This window comes from Rattus rattus, chromosome 4, assembly GCF_011064425.1.
Source record: "Rattus rattus isolate New Zealand chromosome 4, Rrattus_CSIRO_v1, whole genome shotgun sequence".
Taxonomy (NCBI): domain Eukaryota; kingdom Metazoa; phylum Chordata; class Mammalia; order Rodentia; family Muridae; genus Rattus; species Rattus rattus.
In genome coordinates, this window is record NC_046157.1 from 87,737,803 (window position 1) to 87,753,246 (window position 15,444).

A 15,444-nucleotide genomic window follows, 5' to 3' on the forward strand; every position below is an offset into this window, starting at 1 on the left:
GGCTTCTGATTCTGTTTCCTGAGGATGCTTAGGGGGTGGAGCCGGTGCTGTTCTGGCCTAATGCTGCTGCACATCGAAGGCCCAAGAGCTACCCCTGCCTTCTTGGGCCCTTGGAACCCAGCCTACATGCCTCTAGTCTTCCCCTGGGGGCTCTGTCCCACGGTTTGTATGGGGGTGGGACTGGTGTGTGTGGGCAGTGGGTACAGATGACATGACACAGCCTGTCCACACAGTGTCCCACTGAGGGAGCAGCCATTGCAGAGGCACTCTGTGTGCAGACCCTGGGGACAAGCCACTAGCAGCTACTTAGCCTCACTTGAAATCTTTGGTCTTGACACATGTCACTGGACAGTAGGAGCAGAGTTGGAGAGAGCTCATTGGACATGTTCCCGCAGTCTTTGTTTTTGGTTTTTTTTTCCCCCAGAGCTGGGGACCAAACCCAGGACCTTGCGCTTGCTAGGCACGCGCTCTACCACTGAGCTAAATCCCCAACCCCAGCCCACAGTCTTTGTTTTAACAGGCAGGAGGAGGGCAAGACACTTTCCCCGTGGGCAGTAAGGAGCTATTGCCACTAAGAGGAGCCAGTGAGCTTCCTGTCTGACCGCTGGCAGGGAACAGTGGCAGCTCTGATACCTGGCGGTGGGGTCATATCTCTAGAGGATAGCTTCTAGTTTATGGTTAGGGCCTCCTGTTGTGTCCTGGAGAACAATGGGCTGTTGTCCCTCCCATCACATGGCACTGTGACTCTGAGGGCTATGTCTAGTAGACCCCCCAGGACACCCAGGTGTTATATGAAGCCTTATTCCTCTCCAGAGCCCATCAGGGCTGTGGCCTTTGGATGCCCAGCCACCAAACCCTGACCTAGCTCACTTCTGTAATCAAGCCCTGTACTCCTGGTGGATATGTGCTGTCACCTGGTGGATACTCTGGGAAGTGCATATGAGCTATTCTCTACACCCAGTTTGGGGCCATTGTGTGTGTGTGTGTGTGTGTGTGTGTGTGTGTGTGTGTGTGTGTGTGGTGGGTGTGTGGTGGGGTCTGGGAGGAGGGACCCCACAACCCTTTCTGGACCCTGGGCTGCAGGCCATATGGTCTCCCAGTGAGGAGAGGGCCCCTGGCTGAGAAGATCCCTTTACAAGGGGCAAATAGGAGGCTAGCACAGGTAAGTTGATGTTGGCTGTGGCTTGGGCTGGCTTAGACGAATTGGGTTTGTTCTCCTGGTCCAGGGCTCCAAAAATAGCTTGATGGAGCGCAGGCTTCAAACAATTGGCTCCTGTGCACAAGTGGGACCCTTCTGAACAAGCCCCGTATGCCCACACATATGCACAGGACTCCTGGATGATGTGGTAACCCAAGACCATAAAGTCCACATGGGAAGGTCCCTGCTGAGAACAGTTCTGGGCTCCAGGGCCTCTGATTAGAAAATGCACAGCTGGGGGCTGGGGATTTGGCTCAGTGGTAGAGCGCTTGCCTAGCAAGCGCAAGGCCCTGGGTTCGGTCCCCAGCTCCGAAAAAAAAGAAAAAAAAAAGAAAAGAAAATGCACAGCTTCTGGGGCCCCACCAGCTTTGGAAGGAGGGGTCACCTTGGTTCTTGGACTAGTGGGAGTGATGGGACTTTGTGGTTTGCTGGCACTGTGAGGCTGCCTGTTGTTGCTCTCAACAGCCGTGGGTGTTTTTGTTGCGTCTGAGGGGAAGCATTGCAGTTGTGATGGCTGGGCGGGCTGACTACTCTTATCTCCTCACAGGTGTAGCTCCACTTTGCTGCAACGATGGGGTCTGAGGACCACAGTGCCCAGAACCCCAGCTGCAAAATCATGACCTTCCGCCCCACCATGGATGAATTCAGGGACTTCAACAGATATGTGGCCTACATTGAGTCGCAGGGTGCCCACCGTGCCGGCCTGGCCAAGGTGCGTGATGCCACTTAGAAGTTTTGTGCCCAGACATCATGGTGCTGCCTCTCTAACCTTCTTAAACATGAAGGCACTGGCACCAAATCAGGGCACATGTATCCCTGACCCTAGGAGCAGCTCAGCTTCGGTGGGACACAGAGCCTGCTGCTATGAGGGACAAAGCTACTGGAGAGCTAGGGATGGAAGGGGACCTGATACTCAGGGGTGGTGGTGCCAGGAGACACCTTGAATTCCTGAGTAAGTGGCAGAGATTAAGTTCTTTGTTCTTGGGACCCTGCGGGACCGCCTAAACTTTGCATTCCACTGTTTTGCCTGACTGAATGGCGCTGTCTTACTAAGTTGTGGTTCGGGTTCCCTATAACCTTGTCGACCTATGTTAACCATGGGAGAGAATCCTGGGGAGGCTGACTTCAACTGAGCCCTGCACACACGTACAGCACAGCATGAACACATACTTCTTCCTGCCTTCTGAGGGCAGATGGACTCCAGAAGCATCTGTGGCCTGTGCTCTGCTGGCCATGTATGAGCTGAGGGGATAGGGTTTATCAGCCTTGACTGTTGTGTGTGTGGACGTGTGGGTGTGTGTGTGGGTCTTTGAGTGCTGTAGTATATTTGTGCCTGTGTATGCATGCATGTGTATAAGAATGTGAATGTGAGGGGTTGGGGATTTAGCTCGGTGGTAGAGCGCTTGCCTAGGAAGCGCAAGGCCCTGGGTTCGATCCCCAGCTCCGAAAAAAAGAACAAAAAAAAAAAAAAAAAAAAGAATGTGAATGTGTGGTAGGTATCAGTGTAAAAATGTCTATATGTGTGTATGGTATGTGTGTAAGAATATGTGTGAGTGTAAGAATCTGTGTGTAAGTGTATATAAGAGTCTGGATGTGTATTTGCATAAGAATGTGAGTGCATATGTGTGTGAGAGTGTAAGAATCTGAGTGTGTAAGAATCTGAGTGTGCATATGTGTGTGTGAGTGTAAGAATCTGAGTGTGTGTAAGAATGAGTGTACATATGTGTGTGTGAGTGTAAGAATCTGAGTGTAAGAATGAGTGGACATGTGTGTGTGAGTGTAAGAATCTGAGTGTGTAAGAATGTGAGTGTGCATGTGTGTGTGAGTGTAAGAATCTGAGTGTAAGAACAAGTGGACATATGTGTGTGAGTGTAAGAATCTGAGTGTGTAAGAATGTGAATGTGCATATGTGTGTGTGAGTGTAAGAATCTGAGTGTAAGAATGAGTGGATATATGTGTGTATGAGTGTAAGAATCTGGGTGTGTAAGAATGTGATTGTGCATATGTGTGTGTGAGTGTAAGAATCTGAGTCTTTTGGGTATCTACCTAAGAATGTGAGCATGTATATGTGTGTGAATGTGTGGGTGTGGGTGTGTATATATGTCTGTGCTGGGTGCTCTGCTGGCAGCACAGCTGTCATCATCTACCTTCCCAGGAGCTGAGAGGGTACTTGGTGTGGTGAGAGCCAGACCCACCCAAGGGTGGGGGGTGTTCTGAGCATAGGGAATGCAGGCCAGGGCTGCTTGATAAGCACTAGGTTTGAGAGTCATGGAGGTACTGGCTTAGGATCTCCTGGAGGTCAGAGTCCTTCCCCTGGGAGCCAACAGGATGCTCAACAGCTCACCAGAATGGCTGCTGCTCTGTGGCCACCTCACCTGCTTTAGTCAGCTTTAGCTGAGTGTGGTCTCAAGCCATCCTTATACTGTGGACATGGGGCTGACTGGTTCACTGGGGCATGTCCTGGGCACTACAGGATGTGGAACAGCATCTCCATCCACTGTAGAGTAGGATGTCCTCAGTTTGTGACAGCCACAGGTGTCCTTAGACATGTGCCAGAAGCCCCAGCTGAGAGTTCCCTCCCTGTGGGCAGCAGTGGGAGTGTGTGCTACAGTCTATGTGATAGTGGAGTCCATGGGGACAGCAGATGACATTTAAGCTGTGTGACGCTGTTGGCAAGCTTGGGGCTAGTAGTCCTGTTCTAGTGGTTACAACTGGGGATGCTGGCCTTCAGTGTTTCAGAACTCTCACCTGGGAGCCAAGCATCCTGTGGGTCAGATTTGCTTCATCTTTTGGAAGAGTGGAGAGGGAAGGAGGCCCAGGAAGCTTGGGAGGAGCCATGGGCCTGTGCCCTCCACCTTCCTCCGAGGCCTGCGGAGGAGGAGCCATGGGCCTGTGCCCTCCACCTTCCTCCGAGGCCTGCAGAGGAGGAGCCATGGGCCTGTGCCCTCCACCTTCCTCCAAGGCCTGCGGACAGTTCTGGCTCTGCCCATCTCTGAGGTGAAAGTGCCACCTTTCTGCTCTTACCTGGGTTCTCTGTATTCCCTCTACCCTAGCTTGTCTATCAAGTGCTGGCCCCCATCCCAGTGCTTGGGCTGGGTTGATGGTCCCTTGTGCCTCAGTTTCCCCAGGGCAGCCACCTGCCCATCTGGCATCATTAGTTCTGTGTGGAATTCCCCTTCCCCAGGTTTTGCTCCCATCTTCTTGGGCTCCCAGACACTGCTTCTGACCTGGTTATAGGTGTTCCCTTGCAGCTTGCTGCTGCTGTGTGCTCCCTGTCAGAGCAGCCCTGCCTGCTGGGGGCAGGGCTAGTACAGAGCTCTCTTTTTCAGCCAGATACTGAGCAGCCCGTTGACCAGATTCACATGTAAGCATTCTCAAATGGTGTCCTGCCAACCTAGCCTTCATATGTGTTGGCTCAGTTTAGAGCTATACACATCATGCCCAGCTCAGCCCTAGTTCACAGTTGTCCTGCATGTGTGTGTGTGTGTGTGTGTGTGTGTGTGTGTGTGTGTGTCTGTGTCAGTCTGCCTGTCTGTCTGTCTCCATGGCTGCTGCTACAGTGGGGCCCAACTGCTACCTTGCTCGCCACAGCTGTCATGGTTGTGTGATGCCTGTGTGTAGCAGCACTAGCCTGGGGCACTTAAATATTTGGGATCTCGAATCCCCTACTCTTGGGAGCTACATCACCCATACCCTTCTTGGCCCCACAGATCATCCCACCCAAGGAGTGGAAGCCACGGCAGACATATGATGACATTGATGACGTGGTCATCCCAGCACCTATCCAACAGGTGGTGACAGGCCAGTCGGGGCTTTTCACGCAGTACAACATCCAGAAGAAGGCCATGACTGTGGGGGAGTACCGCCGCCTAGCCAACAGTGAGAAGTATGTGGGTGAGAGCAGTCTCTGCTGCTCCGACTCCTCACTTTCTGGAGGCCCAACCTGACCCTTACCCTGTCCCTGTCTCAGTCCCTGGGGTGCTTCCCTCATCCCAGTATGTGGCCTGAAGGTAGCCCTTCAATGTAAGTCGCCCATGCTTCCTGGAAACCTCTTCCTGTTCCTGTGCATCTTGAGGCCTACAGTTGCAGCATGCACCGACACATGGTCTGTGTGCCCTCTGCTCTAGCTGGCTGCCCCTGGTTCCCAAAGTTCTATTTCCCCACCTTGCACATCCAGCTTTAGTTCTGGAGTTGGGTTCTGAGGTGGCTAAAGGGTATTATACTGCCCAGAACTTAACCTGAACCACTGCACTGTCCCCAGGTACTGTACCCCACGCCATCAGGACTTCGATGACCTGGAACGCAAGTACTGGAAGAACCTGACCTTTGTCTCACCCATCTATGGGGCTGACATCAGTGGCTCCCTGTATGACGATGTAAGTGCCCAGAAGTGCCCACCGTGCCTGGCCACCATGTGAGCTCTGGGCATGGGAGGAAAGTGGCTGTACCATTCTTCTCAGGACCATCTCAACTCCAGTAGCTCTCTGTTCCTAGACACTACTTGGCAGGGCTGTGCTGGCTTCTGGCCCAGGGTGGCATGCTGGATAAGAGGCCACAGCCTGAACTGTCTCTGTGGTGGTGAGGCTGCTGAGGTATGGAGCTGGGAGCTCATGACTGGGGTCTGTGACAGGATCCCAGCCTGTGCTGGCACCTGCCACCTTAACCTGGCCAGTACTCAGCTACAGCCGCACTGCCCAGGGCAGAGCTGAATGTGCTCTGGCGCCTCACTGTATGCTGGTGGACAGTGTGTGTGTGTGTGTGTGTGTGTGCGCGCGTGCGTGTGCGCACATGTGTGCACAGGAGGCCAGCGACTACTCTCAACTGTGTTTCTCAGATCCAGGCCCTGGCTACTTTGGTTCTATTTTTATTTTTTGGAGGGGGCAGGGTCTCACTGTGTAGACCAGCTTGCCTCAACCTCAAGAAGGTATACCTACCTTTAAACTCTACCCTGAGTGCTTGGGGTTACTTGGCCTACTGTGTTTTTTATTGTTGAGTCTTAAAAATGTACTAATTTACTTCTTTACTCTGTGTGTATGAGTGTTTTGCCTATATGTATGTTGAATCCCCTGGAGCTGGAATACTTGTGGTATGAGCCTCCAAGTGGGTTCTAGGAACTAAACCTTTGGAAGAGCAGTCAGGCTCTTAAGTCTCTTAAGTGCTGAGCTGTCTCCCCAGTCATTTGACCTACCTTATTTGCTGGGAGTGTCTCACTAAACCTGGAGATTACTCATTAGGCCAGCAAGCCCTGTGTTCGTCCAGGGCTGGGATTATGGGTGTATAGTGTCTCAGCCAGTTTTCTGCATGGGTACTGGGGCTGGGTTCAGGGCCTCCCATTGAGCTCTCTCCCTGGTGGTTTTTGCGTTTTTATAGGTTGTGTGTGGTGTATGTCTCTTCTTTGTGTGTATGTGTAGGTATGTGCATGTGTCTGGCCTCTCTTTGTTTCTGAACTGGGGTCACCAGGCTTGGTATCAGGGACCTTCATGGTGAGTCCTCTCAGTAGCTGTGATTGTTTCTAAGGGCAGCCTGGCCATGTACAGCTGATAAGCCACGTGGCACAGCAGTTAGAAGCACAGGGTTCAGTGGACTCTAGTATACTCACAGAGCTGTACAGCCATGCCTATCACCCCAGAAAACAGCCCCAGCCCCGTAAACAGTCACAGTGGAGGCATCACACAGCATGGCCCCATCAGTCTATCAGGCAATAGACATGTAGACTGAGGCCTGCGGGCTCCAGGAGACCAGGCTCCTGCGGGTCCTGTCTTAAGTCCATGTGAGAGCTGTGTTTCTCTGAGGTCTACATCGAAGCTGGATCTGCTGGTCTGGTCTGGTCTGGTCTGCTTTCCAGCTTCCAGGTGGCTGGCCAGCAGCAAGGCTGTCTGTCTGTCTGTGCAGGATGACCTGGGCCAGCAGCAAGACTGTCATCTGTGCATAACGACCTGTTGCTGTTACACTGCTGTGACCTCAGTAGCCTCTGTCCTCACCTGCTGAGATCCCAGCATGGACCCTGGTGGCTCTCTTAGGGGCAGTCTTGGGTGTAGACACCTGAGGCTCCCAGTGTGTCTTAGCTCTGGCTTGCAGTGTTTGACAAGAGCTTGGGTAACGGGGGGCTCCATCCATATTTGCCTGTATTGTCCATCTGAAGCTGTCTGGCCTTGTCTGATGCAAGGTTCTGGAAGGGCTCTCATTTGGGCATGGGTTCACATGCTTGTGAAGGGATTACTCCACATGGAGACTGTCCTTCAGTGTTACTTAGAGGTATGGAGGTCACTACCAAGTTGTAGTTGTCCCTTGATATGTGCTGGCTTGTAGACAGTTACATATAACCTGCCGTTCCAGAAAGGGTGGGGTGGCGGGCGAGAGTGCGGGGCCCAAGCAGCCGTAATGTGCCATGACTCTAGGCCCCTTGACCTGTCTGAAGGACCATAGAGCCTGGTGGCATGATGCTGACATATATCCTCAGTCATCTTGGTCACCTCAGGGTGACTGGTCAGGGCACTGTGCAGCCAGAGCACAGGTAGGACTTTGTCCACTTCACTCTCATCATCTACAGGACGTGGCCCAGTGGAACATCGGCAATCTGAGGACCATCCTAGACATGGTGGAGCGCGAATGCGGGACCATCATTGAGGGTGTGAACACACCCTACTTGTACTTTGGCATGTGGAAAACCACGTTTGCCTGGCACACAGAGGACATGGACCTCTACAGCATCAACTACCTGCACTTTGGCGAGCCCAAGTCCTGGTGAGTACTGGGCTGTGAGCCATGGGGAGATCTGATGGTTGCTGAGGGGCTACTGTGGGGAGCCTTCAGGTCACTCTTTGGCTTGGGGGAGGTACACTGACCCAGGACTCTGACGTTAGCGATAGCAGGCACCCACACGTACTCCTGTCATCCCGTGTAGTGAATGGGGGCTGTGGTCTTGCTTGCGCATCTGCCAGGCCTATGGGTGTGTCACCTGCCAGCCACGTTATAGGGACTGGTTCCTGTGGTTCCTGGAAGCTGAATGAGTGAATTGTTCCCTTTAAAGTGCTCTGTTCTGGGGCCTTTGTGTGCTCTTGTGGTCTCCCTGGAATACTGAAAACTGGGGGTCTGGTGCCCTTTTGTTACACCCTGTAACCACACAGTGTGTGGTCCTTCTGTCCTCCATTGTCCAACACCTCCCTGAGGCTCCAGGTGTGACAGGAACACCTTGCCATCACCAGGCCACCTGTGTGTTGCTCAGCTCTGGACAGGGCTACCTGCTGGGTCTGTGCAGGGCCATACCCTTTTTCTGGTGTCTCTGCACTCAAATTCCAGGCACACACAGCCTCTCCTGTTCAGTGGAGTCCATGCTCAGCCCTGGGCAGCTCTCCTTCCCTGGAAGACACAGCTCTGTTAATAGGATTGCCTTTAATGGGAACCCTGCACTGTTCTGCAGCCAGCCAATGGCCTAGCTGGGCTGAACTTGGGCTGGATGGGGAAGTGTGCCCCCAAAACTGTTTCCCTTTCTGACATCCCCATGCCTTGTGGGTCCCAGCACTGTTTCCCTTGCAGTTACAGAGGTGAGAAATCCCATTAGTTTTGTGTTTGCTGCTTCCTGGTTTCCCAGAGCTGTAGGAATCTATCTATGCACTGCACTGTCTCAGCAGCAGAGGCTCTGCATTCCTTGGCCCTGGGCATCCTTTCTCCTCCTCCAGACCTGCCCATGAGACATCTCAGTCTCTGCCTCTGACTGGTCTGCCTCTGTCTGAGGGTTCTGTGGTGATGCTGGTCATCTTGGACAACCCCCATATGCTCAGTCCCCTGTAAATGGGGAGGTGACCTCTGACAGTCCCTGGAGAAGGTCAGGGATGCAGGGCAGCATTTGGTCAGCTCAGGCTCTTTGCTGCTTTTCCTGTTGTAACAAAATCCTGACAAAAGCAACAGAGGAGAAAAGGTTTGCCTGACTCTACTGTCATGAAAGGGAGATGCTGAGTCAGTCACATGACAGGAAGGGGACTAGGCGGATGCTGGTGCAGCTTCCTCTCCTCATTGGTGGTCCAGGATCCCAACCCAAGGGAGGGGTAGGTCTTCTGTCCTCAGGTAACAGTCAAGATAGCCCCACAGGTGGTCCTGGAGGTCTGTCTCCTGCGCTTCTCTATGCTTTCTATGCAACAGTTAACTCTGCTTGCTACCATGCTCACTGTGGGCTCCTCTGGAGTGTTTGAGCTGCACACTTGCACCCCATCCTATAAGTTCAACTCACAAGGGCCCTGTCTGTGGAAGCATGTTTGACAGCAACAGGCTGGTGACTGCTCCTCACAAGCAGCTGAGTCTGTGTTCTCAACCTCCAGTGTGGCCACCAGCCTCTGTGTCCAGCCATGGGACTCCTCCCATGGTGCTCTGCTGTTATCTCTGTGGAGGGCAGCCATGGCAGCTGTCACTTGGGGCCCAGGGATCCCCTGCAAAGCGATGTGGCAGTGGCAAGGACATGCCCCTCGTGGTTTCATTGTTTTGCAGGGCTAGTGACACCCACAGGTCTAAACCAATCCATGGCCACTCCTGCTGCAAGTTACTATACTATATGTGCACAGCAGGGGCCTGAGCAGGGGTAGGTGAGCATATTTATGTGTGAGAATATAAGCAGGATGTCCCACTCCAGATGACCACTAGATGGCACTCCCACCTTTCTGAATGAGGCAGCTGTTCCCATCCCACCTCCAACCCCCAACTACTCCTGGCTTCCTGACTGCAGGCCACAGGTTCCTTGGCTGCACCTTTTCTTGTGTTCAGGAGGGGGATATAGCTCTACTTTCTTCCTCAGAAAACGCTAGTAAAGAATAGGAAAGAGCCCCAGGCCAGCCAGGGCCACATGGTGAGACTACAACTCTGTTAAACAGAAAGAAAGACCCACAGTGTGCCACCACTCACAGACCCACACAGTGTGCCACCGGTTGCTTGGCTTGCCCTCCTTTGTCACCTCCTTCCCTTTTCCCACCTGGATGTAGGTTCAGGCATCCCTGCTCCCTGTATCCTGCCTGTGGGATCATCGTGGTCTCTTGTTTAGAGAGAGAAAGCTCCATCAAGCCTCGGCAGAGCCAGCCGGCCTTGGTGAGGGAGACCTGTTGTCTCATAAACAGGGCTTTCCACTGTGAGCATCAGCTCTTTCTGGCTCTCCACATTAGGAGGGTCTTGTTGTGCTTTCTGTTGCTGTAGTAAGCACCATGACCCAAAGCAACTTGGAGAAGGCTTGGCTTATGCATTCCTGTGGGTAGGCGCTGAACCAGGGTGCTGCTTCCTGGCTGCGTCCCACGGCCTGCCCAGCCTGCTTTTTTAAAGAACCCAGGACCACCTGTTCAGCTCCACCACAATGTTACCTCACCCCCACCCCCCCAGAGCTGGGCACTCCCATGTCAATCATAAAGCACTGCCCTACAGGCCAGTCTGACAAAAACATTTCCTTACTTGAGGATGGCTCTTTCCAGGGGCACCAGACTTGTGTCACATTGACAGCTGAAGCTGTGACAGGAAAGGGCCTGTATATCCTTGGGGACACACTAATCAGGTGTGTGCTTGACTTGGGTTCTTCCGGCTAGGCTTTGGGTCTCAGTTATGCTTGTGTCCCCAGCTTTACCAGGGACCTGAAAGGAGTCAATGCCACATTCTTGCTTTTGGATATGTGGGTGCTGCTCCCTGGATGTGCTTAAACCTGGGGAGTTTTAAGCTGAGTCTTTCTGTTGTGTGGAGAACATTCCTGGAGAGATATAACTATCTCTGTCTCTGTCTGTCTGTCTGCCCCCCCCACCCCGTCCCTCATCCCTAGGTAGGGAGCCTGTTGTGTTTTATGAAAAAGGGAGGGCTAAGATATGTTTGGTAGAGCATAGTATGGTGAGGTGGGAGGGGTTGCCTCTTGTGGACCCATACTGAGACATCTCCTACCCCTGAGGTACCATATAGGTATAGTGTAGAACAGAGTTTATTTAGGATGTGGGAAGGGGGGTTGAGAAGGGAGTAGAGACTGAGAAAGGCAGGGGGGGGAGGGAAGGGGAAGGGAGGAGGAGGAGGAGAAGGAGGAGAAGGAAAAGGAGAAGAAGAAGAGGCTAGCCAGGAACACAGGGAGCGAGAAAGAAAGGGGTCAGGGAGAGAAGATAGTTAGAGAGAGAGAAGGGACAGAGAAAGCAAGAAGGGGCTAAACAGCCCCTTTTATATAAAGCCAGGCCTATTTGACTGTTGCCAGGTTAACTGTTGGGCAGATCCTAGAAAGAATGCTAACAGAGCCTATCACAGACAGTTCCTAATATGGACACCACCAAAGTCCAGCCTGGTGCCTTGAGTTTTATTGGGGTCACTGACAGGCATATGGGTGAGGGGTCACATACAGGAGCAGAAATGACTCAGAGACAGCTGCATCACCAAGGCATGAGTGACTGCTCAGAAAGCTGGGAACCTGATGCTCACTGCACAGCTGGCAGGCATAGCCTCAGGATGCAGCCCTCCTTTGCAGTGCCTCAGGTGGTCTGAGCATTTTCTAGGCAGATTGGCTTTCTGAGCTCAGGTTTTATTGCTCACTCTGGCAGGGTTGGTTTCAGGGACTTTCAGAAGCTGTTTTGAGTTGCTTACCTTATTTAAAGAGCATCCCTGTAAAACGGAATGCTTCACGCTCAGAGGAAACAGTTGCAACCCCTCTTCCATCAGTTCCTCTAGTGCAGTCTGTTTTGTGTTTTAGTTCAACACCATTCTGGGTTTTAGGTTTATAAGGATATCTGCAGGTTCCAGTATTTTCTGAAGGGTCTCTGCATCTGTTACTGCTTTGGCTAGTGTGATTTGGGGGTCAAGGACTTTGAAGATGGGGGTGTGTGCTGCCCTGGGCAGGCTCTGCCGAGTCCTTTAGGAGCTGCCCCGGCAGGTGGCACTTGAAGGAGAGGTGGGCTCTCATGTTCTGTATAGAAAGCTGTTCTTGCACTGGGGTCTCTGGAGGAGTGAGCACACTGTGCAGGTGTTGCGATGCCTCCAAGGACAGTGCCTTGTATGGGAAAGGAGGAGGAGACCAGTGCTTGCAAGTCTCTTAGTAGCGCCTCCCCCTCCTCCCTGTGTAATCTCCTGTGACCACCCTTTAGCCTAGCCTGGGGAAGGTAGCCTACATCAGTTGCCCTTAAGGCCCTACAGGTCAGCTGGATCTGCTAGATTACTGCCCTGACTTGGATCTCTGTCTGCTGGTGTGATACTGGCTCCTGAGTGCCTCACAGCTCCCATACTGAGGGAGCAAAGATGGTCCCTGTGCCCTACCCTAACTCTGCACCTGTGAGGATGGCTCCTTCCAGCTGTCAGCTGGGCCACCAGATCCCCTGATGATGAAGCCAGCAGGAGGCAGCGCAGTTTGTAATGATTGTCTCCTATTCTGACTCACATTGCCAAGCCCCTCCCTCCCTTGTCCAGTCGCCATTGTGTGACAGACACTTGGAAGGTAGATGCTTTCCACTTGCCAGGTATGCACAGCAGTATTTTAGAGGAGCAGGTGCCCCACCATATCTGAGTTGCACTGACTCATGGAAGTCTGTGAGCTGCTGCTGTCCCAGCTTTGACCTGAAACCAGTTACTATGAAGGGTGGGCTCCTTCCTGGTCCCTACTCTGCCTGCTCTGCCCTCTCTAGAGCACCTGACCATGGTGCTTGTCCTCAGCTGTCCTAGGAGTTTTATGAGGGGGCAGAGCTCTCTGCAGAAGGAACCTCTTCTATGGATGACATTTTGTCCCAGGTAACTGCCTGTGCTTGGTAGAGCCTAACAGCAGGTTCTGTGGCTGTGTTGTTAGTGTACCAAGTGTGACTGTGGTAGAAAGGGATCTTTTTCTACTCAGTCTACATCTCGATGATGTCCTTGGCCTCTCTGTCCCAAAGACGCAACACACTCCATGTCCCCTGACCTGTGTTGTCTCTGATGCTGCAAGCTGTGAAGTAAAACATCAGTCCACAGGCTGCTGAGTGTCCCTCCCTCATGACTGCTAGGAAAGGTGATTGAGGCCCCTCCAGCTGGAACAAAGTTCTACCCTGTGGGGCTTGGCACCCCAGAAGCTAGCAAGGGACAATTGTGTTATCCCTGGCCCAGTGCCCTTTGCTCCCTTCTTTTTGGACCTTGGCCTCACTCTTACCCCAGCTGCTCTGTTCCCCCAATGCCATGGCTTTGGCTTCTGCTTGTTGAAATTGTGCTGTACATCTCAGCATCTCAGGCACCTCTGGAGTCAGATAATTAACTGAGGCTTGTGACATGCCTCAACTTGAACTGGGACATTGGGCCCCTGGCACAGCAAGATGAGCCCCTGTGCCATTAGCCACTGTGATACTCTGATGATGACAGGCAATTTTAGGGAATCTGGTGCACACGGCAGGGTGTAGCTCTGAGTCACCGCCTGTGCCCATTAGCTCGATGAGCCATCCTGCTCCATCCTTTCCACAGCCAGGCCTGCCAAAGATGCAGCTGTGGCGAGCCTTGCCTCGCTCATGGCTGTGTCCCCAGGATCCGAGGGTCAGAGCAGCCAGGACACCATGTGTATGTATGTTGGGGCTCATTCAGGGTCCCAACTGCCTTTCTGTCTTAGAGTTTGCTTCTAGGCTGCAGAGCTCTGTAAGCAGTGGTGAGCAGGAAGCTGTCTGTATTCTTTGCCTAAAACAGGACTGTTAACCTGCAGCAGGTTATGAGAGGCTCCTCTCCATCTCCCACAGATATGGGGAATTAGAACTGAGCTGGGCTCTTGAGCAAACTGGTGAGCTGTGGGCTTTTATATGGCCTACTTTTTAGTTGGAAATTCCTCTCCCTTCCACCCTTTTCCTCTCTCTCTCTGTCCCCTTCCTTCTCTGTCCTCTCCCTCCCTCTTTCTGTCTCCCTCCTACCTGCCCCGTCCTCTTCCTCCCTCTTCCTGTTCCTGCCTCTTTGGCCTGATAGTGCAGGTAGATCTGTCTGTGGTGAGCCGGTACTGCAGCTTTTCCACGAGTGGACCATTCCCTATGCAGAATCTTCAGTGTCCTACACAGTCCTCCCAGCTTCTCTGGGCAGCCTGCTGTCTGGTGTGGAGTATGGTGTCTTGTGGTCACTCCATCACAGACCGACCCTGTTGATGTTGACCTTGATTGTGTGGCTCAGGTCATCTGCTGGGTGTCCTTTCCCCACAGGGCATTCTTTACTGCTCCCCCCTCCCCGGCCCCCACTGCACTCTGAGGTGAACTCTAAAATGAAATGTTTTAATTATCAGAAAAGTGAAGAGAAGAAGGAGCAGGGTGACCCTGTGCTAGGCTGGCAGCTGGACCCAACACTGTCTCTTTGTCAGGGCACCCAGTTCCTTTCCTTCTTCCTGGAGAGGAATCACAGATGGAGTGTGGGCTCTGTGGTATCTGTGTGCCTTGGGCTATGTGGCTCAGAAGTGGAGTGTGTGAGCCCTTTGGGCCTTCAGGCTGCATGGGAACACCATTGCTCTCTGCAGCCCTGACCTTGGAGAGGCCGTCTCCAAGTGAGGCCAGGTTCACCCCAGTGAGCTTCTAATAATAAACTTACTTATTTTTGTTTTATGTGCATTGGTGTTTTGCCTGCATGTATGTCTGTTTGATCCCTTGGAACTAGAGTGAGCTATCATATGGGTGCTGAGAATTGAATCTAGGGACTTTGGAAGAGTAGCCAGTGCTCTTAACTACTAGGCCATCTATCTAGCCCAAGCCACTGAACTTTTTACAGGCTTCAGATATGCCATGGAACACCCTATTTCTTCCTGTGGGACAAAGGATGTATTGTCTGGGGGCCTAGCTGTGTGCACACGTGCACTTTCCATGTGTGCTATGTTCTGCAGTGCTCTGCAGCAGCCCCTCTGCTCCGGTTTTGAGGACTCGAGCTGCCCCTATAGTCCTTAAACTCCATGTGTCTGTCCCTGGGACTGGGAAGCGCCCTTTCTGTCTTGTTTCCAACCATGTGTAAGAACTGGCTCTGTCAGGGGAAGTGACATTGGCATACTTCCTGCTGGGAATTCACCTTTGCAGGGCTATATCAGGGTGATCATTGGGATGTCCATGCAGAGGCCATTATGTAGGACCTGCCCCCATCACACCTCCTTCTGGTGGCTGTGAGCCTTTCAGAAAACTTGCTTCTAAGAGAGCTTGGAAGGGCTTTTGTTCCTGCCAGCTCCTGTTTCCCAAGTGTGGGTCAGCACCATTGATCCAGCGTTGGCTCCAGGCTGGTAATGGGGGATGGGTGGCCAACACTGGCCATCAGGCCGGCCCACAGCTCTAATGCTGCTACAGCCTGCT

At 52.7% G+C, this 15,444-nt stretch overlaps 1 protein-coding gene across 2 annotated transcripts in view; it reads left to right on the plus strand.

The window, feature by feature from the left end:
• Positions 1 to 15,444, plus strand: part of Kdm4b (lysine demethylase 4B) — a 78,344-nt gene that overhangs the window by 21,379 nt on the left and 41,521 nt on the right. For both annotated transcript variants that reach the window (XM_032900755.1, XM_032900754.1), the window contains exons 2-5: positions 1,746 to 1,910; positions 4,909 to 5,084; positions 5,460 to 5,574; positions 7,749 to 7,942. In XM_032900755.1, the coding sequence (XP_032756646.1) occupies positions 1,770 to 1,910; positions 4,909 to 5,084; positions 5,460 to 5,574; positions 7,749 to 7,942 (626 nt within the window). In that variant the 5' untranslated portion in view covers positions 1,746 to 1,769. The remainder of the gene's footprint in view (positions 1 to 1,745; positions 1,911 to 4,908; positions 5,085 to 5,459; positions 5,575 to 7,748; positions 7,943 to 15,444) is intronic.